Source organism: Gallinula chloropus, assembly GCF_964237585.1.
Source record: "Gallinula chloropus genome assembly, chromosome: 4".
NCBI classification, from domain to species: Eukaryota; Metazoa; Chordata; class Aves; order Gruiformes; family Rallidae; genus Gallinula; species Gallinula chloropus.
The window spans coordinates 49552996-49567857 of record NC_140088.1 but is presented as its reverse complement, the minus strand read 5'-3'; the positions used below and the strand labels follow the sequence as shown (position 1 = coordinate 49567857).

Sequence of the window (14862 nt, the reverse complement as noted above, 5' to 3'; positions counted from 1 at the left end):
AAACTGAATTTCTTTGTGATTAATCCAACTGTGTTTTGCAGTCATCTTTATAACTAAGGACTTATTAATGCCATTGCCTTTATGGGTGACTATGTCAACCATATTCAGCATGAAAAGTTTTTGGAGAAAGAATTAGGGAGCAGTTGTTTTCAAAATTTTCTGGTATGTCTGAGTTTCCATGTGACTATCAAAGTTTATAAATTGGTATGAATTTGGATCATTTCAAATTGGCTCCATGCTGCTTGTGAGGGAAGAAAGAATATAATAGGAGCACATCTGAGCAGCTAAGTCCTCCAGTTGAAGCTTTGAAATACAGCAGACTGTATCTAAATGATGTTTTCACCAAATGAGCTCATTAGGATCTATTAGAATTACAACAGATAATAATTGTGTTCAAAAGTCTTAAGAAATGCAAATGTCACTGTTGTTAGAATGCACACATCACCCATAGGAAATTATTTGGTCTCCTAATGCGAAATTACTGTGTGCTGTCTGTACTTCTCAGGTTTTTTTGATGAGCTGTCACTGCCGAAATCTATGCCATCTCTGAATGAAAAGATCATACAGCTAACCAGGCTGTGCATTTCTTCAACTGAAAGTGCCAAACTGACTTATTTACACTTGCCTTGCAGTCTGCGTGAAAGTCAAAACTTCATGTCTGTCATGAAGTTGGTTTTTAAGTATGTATGTCACAGACATACACGTTGACTCCCTTGATTCTGGGAAGACTCAAAGACAATAGTAATGCTAATTATTGCTTAAATCACAGTTGAAATTTCACAAATGCCCTTTTCCCTAGGTGCTTCTTGATCTTGCCAGCCTGATTTTTGAAGAGCAGCAGTCTTTGGAAGTAATTCTGAAGAAGATAGCTGCCACTATAATATCCTTCATGCAAGTGCAGAGGTGTACCATCTTCATAGTGGATGAAGATTGTACAGTGAGTATGTTTTTTGTTTGAAGGCAGAAGTGCTTATTTGCTGGGAGCAGGGCGGGCTTCCCTCCATTCTGACTCAATAGCATTTCAAACCTATGGTATTGCCTTTTCATCCTCTGCCTTTCTTTTATGGTATCTACTCAGGTTAGGTGTAACTTGGGAGGCTTTGGTCCTTGTGTAGGCCAGGCTGCCAGTTTTATGCAGCCATTTTGCATTACCTGTTGGTAAACTATGTCTCCAAGCTCTCTCCTTTGGCACAGCTTGTGAATGTTGAACTCTTTCATAACTTCCATAACATTTTCTCAGCTACTGATGTAGGATGGTAAAAATGATAAGGGTGGAACAAAACCACTGTAGCCTTTCCTTCCTGAGCAGAATCAGTTCTGATGGCACTTCTTGTATCTTGAGTATGTCTAAGAAGGGAGAATCTAACCAAGGTATCTGAGCAGAATCATGGCCTGTCCGGCTCACTGAAGCAAAACACAACTTGTTTCCAATCTGCCTGCCCGTGTTTCCTCCCTATTGAAAACAGGCTGCAGAATGAGGGTGGGATATTATGTTGCATATCTCAGTGTCGTAATGACATTGCTAGTTTTACCTGCACTACTCTTTATAGATACGGGTGTAGAAAGAGCTGGAACTGAGGAAGTATTGCCAGGTTCTGTAGCACAGAAACAACACAGAGCACTTGCAGTAATCTGCCACAATCCCATCCCTCCCTGTATTTACAACAGTCACTTTGCACACAAGAATGCAAAACAATCTACATGCTTTTTGTATTTGTGTATTTGCAGTCCTTACAGAATCACAATGTTGGAAAAGACCTTTAAGATCATCAAGCCCAACCACTCCTGTCCTATGCTAAACATATCCCTAAGTACCTCATCTACATGTCTTTTAAACACATCCAGGGATGGTGACTCACCCCCTTCCCTGGGCAGCCTGGTCCAGTGCTCAATAACCCTTTCAGTGAAGAACTTTTTCCTAATACCTAATCTGACCCTGCCCTGGCACAGCTTTGTGCCATTTCCCCTTGTCCTATCTCCTGTCACCTGGCTGAAGAGACCATCGCCCACTTCTCTACACCCTCCTGTCAGGTAGTTGTAGGCGGTGGTAAGGTCTCCCCTCAGCTTCCTCTTCTCCAGGCTAAACATCCCCAGCTCCCTCAGCCGCTTCTCATAGGATTTGCCCTCCAGCCCCTTCCCCAGCCTGGTTGCCCTTCTCTGGACACAGTCCAGGGCCTTGATGTCTTTCTTGTAGTGAGGGGCCCAAAACTGAACACAGTATTCGAGGTGTGGCCTCACCAGAGTTGGGTATAAAGGAATGAACATCCCTGGTCCTGCTGGCCATGCTATTCCTGATACAAGCCAGGATGCCATTGGCCTACTTGGCCATCTGGGCACACGCTTGACGACCTCTTTGTCCTTCATATGGTGAGGAGCCCAGAACCAGACACAGCACTCGAGTGCATTGGTGTACATTACAAGTTAGATAAGCTCCAGCATCTAGTTTGCAGCCTGTAGTTTGAATCTTCAGTACTGAAAGAATCTAATTTCTCACTACATTTAGGCTGTTAAAAGGAGCTGCATGAAAAATGGCACAGACATCAGTCACTATCCTCACTGGTCCTAGGAAAATGGGTCTAGAATTGGATGAATGTTAAACTATGAAGTTCTATGCTGACAGATAAATTTGGTGCAACTTGTGAACACTAGGATTTCTTCTCTGAGTGATCAGTAGAGATTCAAAGCACTTCAATGATATTTAAAGGGGTATCAGAAGATATTTTTGTGGTAGGAGCCTGTACGCTTGGTGCTAGATGTGAAATGAAGTTAAATAATTTTACACTCATCTTTATTACAGAATAGGTTTTGAGAACTGCAACAAGACTTTGATGAATACAACTATTCTAACGTATGACCACCTTATTATACACCTATATATTAAAATATCCTCTTCTTATTCCAGGATTCATTTTCTAGTGTGTTTCATATGGAATCTGAGGAACTAGGAGACTCAGCTGAAAATTTGAAGAGGTAAAACAACAAATTCACACTTTCGTTCATACCAAGAGAATGCTGAAGAAACTATGTTTTATATATATATATAATATTTATATATATAAATTATATATATATATTTCATAATAACAGACCTTATTCTCATGGCGTACCATGTCTGACTGCTGTTTTTATAGAGCAGGTTTTGCCCTGAAAGATACAGCCAAACTCCATTGCCTTAAAAGAGTCACACTGAGCAGAATAGAAGAGTAGGGCCCCATATCTTCACTTCGTCAGGTCTAGGCACATAGATGTGTCACAAGGATAAGCTATGGGAATGTACAAAATTTGAGAAGTACCAATCTTAAATTGGTGGGTCGCTCTATAACTGACCTGTAAGAAAACTGCATAGATTACTATATTGAAGAGTAGGCATATCCAAATTAGTAGATACTAACACTCTTTATAATTTTAATACATTATTTTAATCATTATTATTACTTTATAGATAGGAAAGCTGACTCAAAGAACATGACTGAATAAATCAAGAATAAAGACCTAAATTCTACCTTCCAGTCATTTTTGAGAAACCATGAAGAAGTTCAACTAGGAGGAAGGGAAAGATGTAGAAATAGTTGAATTAAAATACCCAGATTAAATAGTTTCCAAATTTAGTATGAGCCTATGTATTGAAGTCTGAAAATTAGTCTCCATTACCTTTCTCAGACATCAAAACCACTTGTTTCAAATAACATCAAAAGAGTGAGAAACTTGTGTATAAAATGTAATACTGTAGTTACAGTGTGCAGAGAGAAAATGAAGATTTCTGTATCCCTTTGATCTTTTTTTGCAGTGAACACTATATTAAATTCCATCTATTAGAAAATTACATCAAAGTGTGTGGCTTGACTATCTCAAGATTGTTGAGCCATATTATGATTTCAGACAGCATACAACCAGAAAGTACAGAGGTACATTGGGCTAGTAATAGCACAGGATGAAAGAAAAAGTTCCTGTTTACTTCCTCTTCTACACTGTGGGAATGGGAAACAGACTTTACCCTTCCTACTCACTATCCCTTTCATGGTTACTAGTTAATGGTTCACATGGGCCATCAGTAAATTAATTCTCGTAACTGATAGGGAAAAAATCTCGGAGGCTTAATTGCATCTGTGACTCTTGTTCATGAGACAGCACAATTAGATGCCAAGGACTGTACCAATGTCAATGGTTGGAGTTAGGACTTCTGTTGAGCCTGAAAGGCATGCGTTCAGGCCATAGCAGAAATATAATGACATGGGTTAGATGGGAAGTATGACTTTACATAATAGAATTTCAGGCTTATTATGTAACCAAGGACCCTGACTCAAACCCCAAATCAGACTGGTATTCAGAACTGTGGGGCATTGCCATATATAACCATGTTTGTGAAACAACAGAAGAATAATTCCCTTCCTCAAGCACTGTGAACTTCTTTACACCAGAAAGATAACTAAAATCATAACGAAACTACAGCTTGATGGCACTAGGTCTATTACTAAGACACACGTCCCCCTACAAAACAGGGAAAGGGTCCAAGAGAATTTAAATGCCTGAATTAAATATATCGTGGCTAAAAAAGTAGGAGATTATTAATTCCGAAAAGATATTTTATGTCCTGGTTTGGAATAAACAGTTTTATTTCAGTAACAGAATCCCCATGCAACTGATTGTGCTTTTACTTTTAGAAGAAATTTGAAATGAACTTAGAAGCAGAAAACTTGCAAATGCTACCTGCTGAACTCTGCTTAAAAGATATCTGGATTTCATCCAGCATTGCTTTTTCAAGTGTGTCAGATTTGTGCATGCAATTGGTTTTCAGAAAGTTCTGTTTATTTCAATATAAGCTCTGCTGTTCATTCTTTGTCCTTCAGATGCACAAACTGCACTGATTTAGTTATTTCTTAAGCTTGGTGTTCCATGTTAATGTTGTAGAATATTAAAGAAATGGTGGGACGTATAAATTAATCCACTCTGCAGTTCTGTGATGACAACTGGATTAGGATACAGGATTTGAACTCAACTCCATTACACTTCTATTGGTTATATCCTTTCCTTTCCTAATATTACAATTACCTGCTTTGCATAATGAAATGACCTGTTGTCATACTAAGCACATAATATCAACAATAATGTCGTATCCTTCAGGGACAATGATGCAAACAAAATCAATTACATGTATGCTCAGTATGTCAAGAACACAATGGAACCTCTCAACATCCCAGACGTCTGCAAAGACAAAAGATTTCCCTGGACAGTAAGTAAAATAAGCTTAGATTTAAAATTGAGAAATGTAAAACGTTTTTCTGTTTACTTCTCATGCATTTTTGTTTTCCCCTTATTACCTCCATTGATTTACTGGCCACAGTTAGAATGACACAAACACAACAGCAGGCGCATTTGCTTGAAGAAGTTCATTATCAGTGAAAAAATGGTATGATACTCACACACATCAAGCCAGGTAGCCAGGGAAGGGATTTGTCCCTACAGCCACTATTAAAAAAGGCTAACATTCATTTCTCAGTAAATAGACACGATGTGTAGAGCTTGCAGTATGTCCTACAGAAAATGTTTAAGTGAAGAACAGCTGGAGGGTTTCACAGTAATCCTCTGAAGTTTACTGTGAGTGTTGGGAGGCTCTCCAAAATTCCTTTCCTTTTATCCTCCTCTTTCCCCTCTTGTTCTGGCAAAGATTATTGTAATAGGTGCAAGCTCTTTGTTATTTTGAGAAGGAATAATTTCACTTTTCTTTGGGAGCTTTAGCTTCAGACTTCATGAAGTGTGAGCTTCTAATGTGGTAAACAGCTGAACACACCCAATAGTGGAGAGTTAGGAGGGAAGGTCACTTGGCAAGACTCAGACTGCAGTCAGGTTGTCTTCAAAGGCATCATCAACAAAAAGCAAACCTGTAATTCAGTATTTTACTGTCAATGCAGAAATTAGAAAGATGTCTGCTCCTCTTATATTTAAGCCTACTGGCTAGTGGGTCTTAGGGAAGAGAGCAATAAGAATTATGATCATCAGGAAGGTTTTTACCAAACTGTTTGTTCTGAGATGCACAGGGAAAAGGTCAGAAAATACAGTGTTCAATGTGATCCTTCCAGTAAGTAGAAAGAAGGGGCAGGAAGTGTTCCTTCACTTTTTCTCCGTGCAAGGTTTCACGGATGTTCTGGAGTGGGTTTCTGTGAAGGATTGAGCAACACAGAAACTGAGTGCTCACATTTGCAAGGCTCAAAGCTGTCTTTACTGCCTGAATGGAAGACCATGATCAGACTGATATACTGTATTAGGTTAATAAAGAAAGAAGTTATAACTTTGAAGACATTTAAAAATAAAAGGAATACCTTGAAAGTCATCCAAACAATTGTTTGTCTGAACTGGGCCTTTCTTTTGCATTTTTCCTTGGCATCTACATGATTTATACCTTATGGAAGTAAAAGAAACTCATAAAAAGAGATTAATAATAATAATAGTACTGCTAGAAGGAATTTTGGATAATGCTTTTTAACATGCTGGCTGCATCTCCACGACTGCATAGGACCAGTCTCAAGGCAGAGCTGTAGGCAAGATATTTTGAAATCTGACAAACCCTGACATGAAGGAAATCCCAGGGGTACCTGGTGCCTTAGTGCATCTTACTTTGGAGGGTGTTCAACAGTGTGCTCACACACCTTATGAAAACAACTTTGTGCTTTCTAAATGCTTTGGTGGCCTCAACTACCTAGGTGGTGACATGAGGCAGAACAGTAGCTTGGGTTTGTTCATGGAGGAGTGCTGATGTTGCCTGCCTCGTGTTCAGGCTACTGACAAGGATGGTACAGAAGCCAAATGCAAAGCTTAGGCATCCATGTGTAAATGTTCTTCCCTGAACCAGCCAGTGCAATGGAGACTAAGTTTAAATATCTACAAGAGTCCTTAAAGCCATTTAAGCCTGTTTTTGCTTTATCTCCTTTCTGTTCATTAATACTGGGCCAGGCATTTTTATTAAGCACTGTGCGCTGTGGTCCTATCTCCTACAAAATCCAGTTTGACTTCCAATGGGTCTGAACGTTACTATGACACAGAGGGTTCTTCTTAGGGTAGCCATAAACCTATTTTCCTACCAGACTTAGTGTTTTTCAGCTGTTCTTGCCAGAGAGGTCCAGGGTGATAAGCTAATTCTCATATCCTTTCTTGCAGCTGACCTCACAGGTATGTCACAGTTCAGAAACCAGCAAAGCCTACTCTTGAGTTATTCCATATGCCCTTCTGATAATTTGCTACTGTTAAGTAGCAGCACTTAAGTTCCTGGAGTCAAGTCAATTATCTGGCATGTTGTAATCCTGTCCTGTTTTCTTTAAAGAATCACACTTCCTATTGCCACTTACAAGCATTACACTGTTTGGGCATTTGCCTGCAAAGAAACAGCCTACAATCCTTACGCAGCACCAGAGCGCAGAGCAACAATAGCTTAAATACCTCAAACCCCACAAGATAACCTTTTTGTCTGAAACAGTAGTGTCTACCCATTGTTCTGTGCTGCATACAATTAGAGATTGGACCAAACTTACTTCTCAGCAGCTGCCACATTATTTCAGGGGCAGTCATATCAGTACTATATCCTTTCCACACCAGATAGTTGAAAGAAATGTGTTTTCATTTTGTTCCACACCTCCAGCCTTTCACCCCCCCCAAAAAAAAATTGTTCCTTTTCTTGGAGTAAGAGACAAACCAATACCAAAACATATCCAACACAGCAGATAAAAGGTCTTTAGAAGACTGCAGAATGTTTACCTCGTTGGTGGCTGTTCTACCTGTCATTCTTTGGACCATAATTTGATGCCAGCTGAGCCCCCTTTCATTGCATTGCTGGGTTAATTAAGCCATCTCAAAGAGTTTAGGAGAATTTTAGTGCCATGAAATATGCAGTTAGCTTAACGCCAGGCAGTTACTCTTGGTTTCTGTCTTCTGTTCCTTCCATTGCCGTATTGCAAGGGAGGGGATATGCTGGAAGAGGGGGGGAAGCTCATCACCAGAGAAAAGCAAAAAGTGTCCTAAAGTCCAGCTGATCTCTTTTCAGCTGCACCGAGTGGAACACTTTGGGCAAACTGGTCATTTTCATAGAAGTGGTACTTTCTAATGAAAGAACCTATTATAAAATTAGTACACTTTCAACACAAGTCACTGTAAACACTCTCTCAATGAAGATTATCATCATTAACTGTATTACTATTCATCAAAGTCCATATCAGATACAGTGTTTATTATACCATCAGGCCAAAGATGTGTAAACTCTTTGAAGACGTGCTTGCTATTTGAAGGAGTACCTAAACCAGGTATAGTTGTAGACCCCAGCTCTACAGCTTTTTCACTTCAGCCACTTGAACGTTTGTCTTTAAAAATGTAACTGTATATTTTTGTTTGTTTAACAGAATGACAATGCAGAAAATGTAAGCCAACGTGTAAAGAGTTTGCTGTGTACGCCAATAAAAAATGGGAAAAAGAATAAGGTGATAGGTAGGTACCTTTAAAAAACTTTTTATACATTATTCATAGAAATATTTCTGTGTTCCACTGTAAAAGCTAAGCAACATGAAATATAAACCCAGGGTAAAATATCCATAATAATCGTGTTTTCAGCTGTAACTCCACTGTGACCTTGATAGTAAATTGCTTACATAATAAGTTACCAAGTATCCACAACACTCTTGTGACACCTCACCATTTTTATAACTTCTTTGCATTTCAAAATCTTCTGTAAGTACAATTATTTCCATAAAGTAACACTTTCTGTTCAGTGGGTCAGTTACTACTCTTCCTCGAGACGATTTTTTAAAAGGCAGTGAAAGGACGAGAAGATGTAAATCAGTAAATAAGCTCTTTGGGCCTGAGCTGTTGATAGTGCTGGGTTTTCAGGTGACAGTAGTGGCATGTGGAAAGGCAGCTGAACTGCAGAGACACTGATAGCAAGATTGACACATTAGAAGGCTGGCTGCTAGAGCAGTTTCAGTGCTGCTTCAGAGGACAGGTACGGTTGGACTGGATGATCTTAAAGGTTTCTTCCAACCTAGTCATTCTGTGATTCTGTGAATTGCCCTGTGGAGATGCCTGCTTCTATCTATGGATTACACACGTCTCGATATTAGTTTTAGTGTCTAAAGCTACACAGTGTAAAGATCTCTGCAGCATCTCCTTTGCTTTTCTTCTATTTTAAAGAGTGGCCATAGTACCATTGCTTTCCTGGAGTAACATTTTCAGAGGTAATTTGACATCACTTAGGCCCGCATAGGTCTAAGTGCTTGTGGAAACTGAGAAGCCTAGTTACCTCTAGTTCCCTAAATATACTTAGGGGGCCATGGTCTTGGTTCTCAGAGATGAGTATAACCCTAAATAGTTTAGAAGATCTGGTCAGGAAACGAGCTTAATGAGCTTTAAGTCTTTCAGTGAGTTTTAGATTCACCTGAAACAATGAGATGATGATGCTTTTGGAAATTACCAGGACTATGAAGAGTAGAATGTGTCAGCCTGATTTTCTGGTATCCATAAGTTCCACAAACAGAGAACATAAAATATACTGATTCCTAGATACCAGCATGAATCCAACTTCCTCAGCTTTACAAAATTGAGCAAGCATACGTTCAGTGCCAAGAATTGTATGTATTTAATGGTCTTCACAGAATTTTCATTGAGAATTATTAAAAAAAACAATGTATGCAGTAAATACAAGGTCTTTTCCCCATGAAGACAGATCTTTCTGTTAGCTCCTGAAGCAGAAAGAGAAGCATCATCTTTGCCTAATGGAGTTTTCTGAAATTTCTTTTGATATCAGCTTGTTTAATGAGTTCTTTTATTACTCTGTTTTAAGTATTCTACCAAGATGAGGATTGAACTCAACTCGAGCTTTAATTAGAGAAATTTCACTATGCTGGTAGCTACTGATAAAACAGTAGCATCTGATCTCATAAAGATTTCTTCCATTGTTATTTTCTCTGGAAGCTCAAACTGAAAGATTCCATCAGGGCCCCCATTTAGCTGGGTTTTTCAAATCTGAGTAATTCTCACTGAAAAATGTTCTTTGAAGTCCTTTAATGTTTCACAGCCTGCCTAATGTTCAGGTCTTTAACAGGGCAAGGCGAAGAAGTTGTCTTTGGGACAAATAAGCTTCTTTAGCATACTCTATACACTATGTAGGACTATTACTGTAAGTCTACTTTCATGTTTTTAAGATTAGTATACCCCAGACCAGAATTTGGGAAATGGATGTGCACATTGGCTTGGGGTGGGAAAAACTGTCCACAGCAAAACCAAGCAAATCTTAATGGCAAGGAAGATGACAAGAACCTTTTTATTCTCCTAACTTGTGCATTTTTCAGGTATGTGGTGGAAGCTTTACAGAACCTTTCTGTGGTTTTATAAGCACGCCCCAGTAAAAAAAAACAAATTAGTTCCTTTAATTGTAACTATGGAACCCTCAGTGCTTTAGGAAAGCTTTTGAAAAAGTTTACAGTTAGAGAGTCGTAAGTACCACAAAGTAAATATATTTACTGCAGTTCTCATCTTTTTAAGAGACATTTATGTATATCCAAAAGCTGTGTCTTCTAAGAATTTGTTTGCATTTGTACCTTATTCACTGTTGCATCTCAATCTTGTGTTTGTTACACCACTGTTGCTATGGCAATAATTATAATGTCATAAACAGTACTAAACAGAGATCTGAAAGTAGGTTCCATGAAATTTTCCTATAGAGTTTTATAAGTCAGCTTCTTTTTCCCAGGGAAAGTTAATCTTGGTTTTAATGAATCCTTATTTGCTGGGATTATGTATTTGTACTATCGTAAGTATCCAGTCATCTCATTCCATTAAAGTTCAGAATCCTGTTTGCCATATTCCAGTACCATAGCCCCTGCCACAACAGTTCAGGGCTACAGTGATCCTTACTGATCTCTTTAGAGGAGACTGATACTAAAATCCCAAACAGAACCTAATTTGAAAACAGGATGGTGTTACGTTCTCACCAGACATTAAAACTTCTACATGCAACGGCAATGTTCCCCTAAAAACACAGTTCACACACGAGCAGTACATTCTTTTCCTTAGCTTTTCGACATACAGTAACAGGGAGGATGTACACTTTCTCCCTCACAAGCTTTTTTTCCTTTTAATTAAAAACCTTAATAAGCTTTTTGAGTCTCCAAATATGGACTACTAAAATGCTGGAAAGGCTTTTATATAAAAATTATTGTCACTGACAAGACCTTGCCGTAGCTGCTATGTTCACTGTTAGTACTGCCGTAAAATAGTATTCACTATCATTTCCTCCCTACCCATAAGCACAGAACAAATCTGGCCTCCCTGGCCTCGTGGTGGCGAAGTATAAGGCATCTGGATTCTGTTCATAGATCCCGTGTAAATTCGGAGTAGCCCTGCTGACGCAAGAAAACCTAAAAATTGCTAAGAGAGTTACAGAATCACAGAATCATAGAATCACAAGGTTGGAAGAGACCTCTGAAGATCATCGAGTCCAACCATTCCCATCCTATGCTAAACCATGTTCTGGAAACACCATGCTAAACACTTATCTTCTCTTTGCTGCTTAACTACATATTTAGTACATTACTCTTTCTGCTGCAAAATATTCTTCACAGCATACACAAAGTATACAAACTGGTGTGCAACAGCAATTTATAGAAAATTACAACTTTTTCATTTTTTTTCAGAACATTTAATTTGCAACTGTTATTTTCACTGGGATAATTATTTGCAGTTGGCCAGGAAAATGTTGGCTAACTTTTATGCTCCCAAGCTGTTAGTATTCATACTCATGAGAGTGAGAAAACATTTGGACTCAAACTTAAGACAATAATCACCCCTAATGCAGTGTTGGCCAAGGACAATGTATACTTACAATGCAGCTGCTTCAAATAATAGTATGATTTTGTAGCAGAAACTGCCACCCACTAGTATAAACTAAAGTGAGATGTATGTGGGAATTTCCCTCTGCTCAAAGTGGTGTCAGGGATTTAGGCTGCAGCAAGGTTTGGTAGAAGTTATCTGTCAGACTTGTCAATGGCACATGCACAGAGAAGTCAGAAACTTAAGAGAAAGTAAGTAGATGCAATTATTAACGAGCTTGAAGCAAACAGGCTGGGTTCAGTAGGATGGTTTTCAATGACTTCAGCAGTCTTTGGAGCAGGCCATAATTTAACTACTTCCTCATAGCATCAGCGAGTATACTTAAGCGTTAGGCCTCAGCTTGGGTATTCTATGTTTAGGTCAATTATTTAAAAAAAAAATCCAGTACGGGCTCAAATAAGGCAGTGAAAACTCTGTGTACCACTGTTCTGACTTTCATAAATGTTCTTTTGGCATGGTTACAAATATTTAATTAGCCTCCAAAGGACAAATTGTCTTTAGGGATTAAATCAATCTAGAATACTATTAATAATAAAAGTTAGGATGAAAACTACCCTAGAATATGATGAGATAATCAAGTCTGTAAAGCCCTACATTTTTCTTTTACACATCCTAATAAATACTTTTGAATCTACAGAGCAACGTATAATGTTTCAGTATTTATTCTATAATGCAGTAAAATGACTCTAAAAAACTTCAGGGAAGATCCTACAAGCACTCCTGTGTGTCCCTTTTAGGTATATTGGTGGTTTGCACTGTGGTTTAACTGTCCTAGACTTAATTTTTCTCCTGATGCCCTATACAATAGGTGACATTTTGGCAGTTCTCTGTATTAATTATTTTAATTTCTGTGTCCCGGCATAGGGGTTTGCCAGCTTGTGAATAAGATGGAAGAAAACTCAGGCAAAATCAAAGCTTTCAACAGAAATGATGAACAGTTCCTGGAAGCATTTGTCATCTTTTGCGGCTTGGGGATCCAGAATACACAGATGTATGAAGCGGTAGAAAGAGCCATGGCCAAACAGATGGTGACATTAGAGGTGAGCTCAAAATATAGGTGATCCTTAATTACCCCCCAAACAGATTCAAATTTTCTCCAAACCCTGACCGTTCTCCACCTAAGTGCAGCTACTCACATGGGTACTGAACAGAAATTGTTCTTCTCCGGGAGAACATAATTTGCCCTGGTGAGTTTGCACAGCGATTTTCTTTCTCACTTCTGTATCTGCCAGCAGACTGGTTTATTCTGTATTGTATTTTAACTTCATGCATGAGATTTAGGAGTGAGCTGAACGCATCTTTTCCTCTACATGAGGCTACACACTGGCAACACAGCGGGCTTGCTCTGTTGTATAGGAAGAGGAAATGGTTTTTGGGATTAGGGTCTTCCTTTTCTTGTCTGAGGTCTTCTGTGATGATTTTGGCTCAATCATTTAGACAAACCGGTTTGTGGAGTAATAGCAGCATTATTGTAGGTTTATAGCAGTTTCCTCAGACTCCATCAAACTGTATCAAGATGAACGTCATCTGGTCTTGGCCTTTAAACTGGTTACTGTTAGGTTTAATAACTGAAGAGGGCTTTAGGCTGAGAGGCTGAATTACTCAGAGGTGATAACTTGAAGCTGAAAGTGAAAAATTTGTAGACTTTGGATCTCCTAACATTCCTTATGTAAACAGAGTGTTTGCAGAATTCCTAAAATGGGGATTATATACTCCATAGCCTCTAAAAGAAATATTACAACTCGCAAATGAGTCTGTACCAACTCATACTAAATAAAAAGGTGGTAAAATTATTGTCAAAACAATTTCAGTGCTTTAAACAAACAAACAAAAAAAAGAGCTGTTTGTTTACCTGGAAAATCATCAATTCTGTTTCATACTGTAACATTTATATATAATATAGGGAATCCAGACAGATTACAGGTTCATATATAAGAATATGGCTTCTTTACAAAAAAATCAGTCTCTAGTTGCTAAAAAAAACCCCACCATAACATTTTCATGTCCTGTCTTCTCAACAGCTAAAAATTATGAGGGGTTTTGTTGTTAATTTAAAACAAACATATTATCTTTCAGACTTTTTTGCCAAGTTTCAGATAGGGCAAAACTTTGGTTTATATCTGAATCAACTAAGAAGATTGTAATGGCAACAATGTCAGGCACATAATTATAGCTGTTTCGTGTATTATTTGTCTTTGAAAGTGGGGCATGAAAACTTTCCAAAGAGAAAATCAGAGTTCTTTGCTCTTTTATAGAAACTATTTACATTTTCTTGGCCTAATTATCTCGAGAAGATTCTGTGCTGTGGGAGATTTGTGAATGCTACGGATTGCTCCCCATATGCTTCCAGAGAGCTCCCTGAAAACCAGTGCAGGCCCTGCATGGACACAAGCAGCAGGGTGAAACCTCCACTTTAGGAAAAATACCTTTTCATCACATTGCTCTTTCATTTGTACTAAAGGCTGCTTTTCTCGTTGTGTAGGTCCTCTCATACCATGCTTCTGCTGCTGAGGAGGAAACGAGGGAGCTGCAGGTAACAGCGGTAATTGAATTTTTTACTATTACTATAGAAAAATTCCATTAGTAGAAAAACAAATGGCAGTCCTTTACATGGATGGGGTCCCCATACGCGCAGAAGCACATCTTCCAGGAATAAAAAATTATAGTGAAGCTTTAACAGGTCGGTTCCTGAGCTGAATTAATCCATCACATAAAAGGGAAACGTTACAATGCCTACAGTGAGGGATACAGGTTGGCCAGAGAGCTGCAATTACAGGAGAAACAGAAGAATCAACTGCCTTTCTCTGAGTTTAAGTGACAGAAACATCTGATGCAATGTTAGTATCAACTCACAATGATTAAGTATTTGAGAAGCAAAATACTGAGAAATCTTCCTTCTGCAGCTACGCCTGACTCTTGTATATTTTATATCTTTGGTACATTTCAGGCATCCCAAGTATGGGTGCAGCTTTATGGCCTTACACAGAAATTCTGTAT

At 38.6% G+C, this 14862-nt stretch overlaps 1 protein-coding gene across 2 annotated transcripts in view; it reads left to right on the top strand.

The window, feature by feature from the left end:
• Window positions 1-14862, top strand: part of PDE5A (phosphodiesterase 5A) — a gene marked incomplete at its 5' end in the record, with an annotated part of 63127 nt that overhangs the window by 28744 nt on the left and 19521 nt on the right. The window contains 6 exons of one of the 2 annotated variants that reach the window (XM_084263971.1): window positions 800-937; window positions 2903-2970; window positions 5122-5230; window positions 8385-8469; window positions 12730-12905; window positions 14348-14398. In XM_084263971.1, the coding sequence (XP_084120097.1) occupies window positions 800-937; window positions 2903-2970; window positions 5122-5230; window positions 8385-8469; window positions 12730-12905; window positions 14348-14398 (627 nt within the window). Of the gene's footprint in view, window positions 1-799; window positions 938-2902; window positions 2971-5121; window positions 5231-8384; window positions 8470-12729; window positions 12906-14347; window positions 14408-14862 lie in introns of both variants that reach the window. The other variant, XM_084263970.1, reaches the window with a different exon arrangement.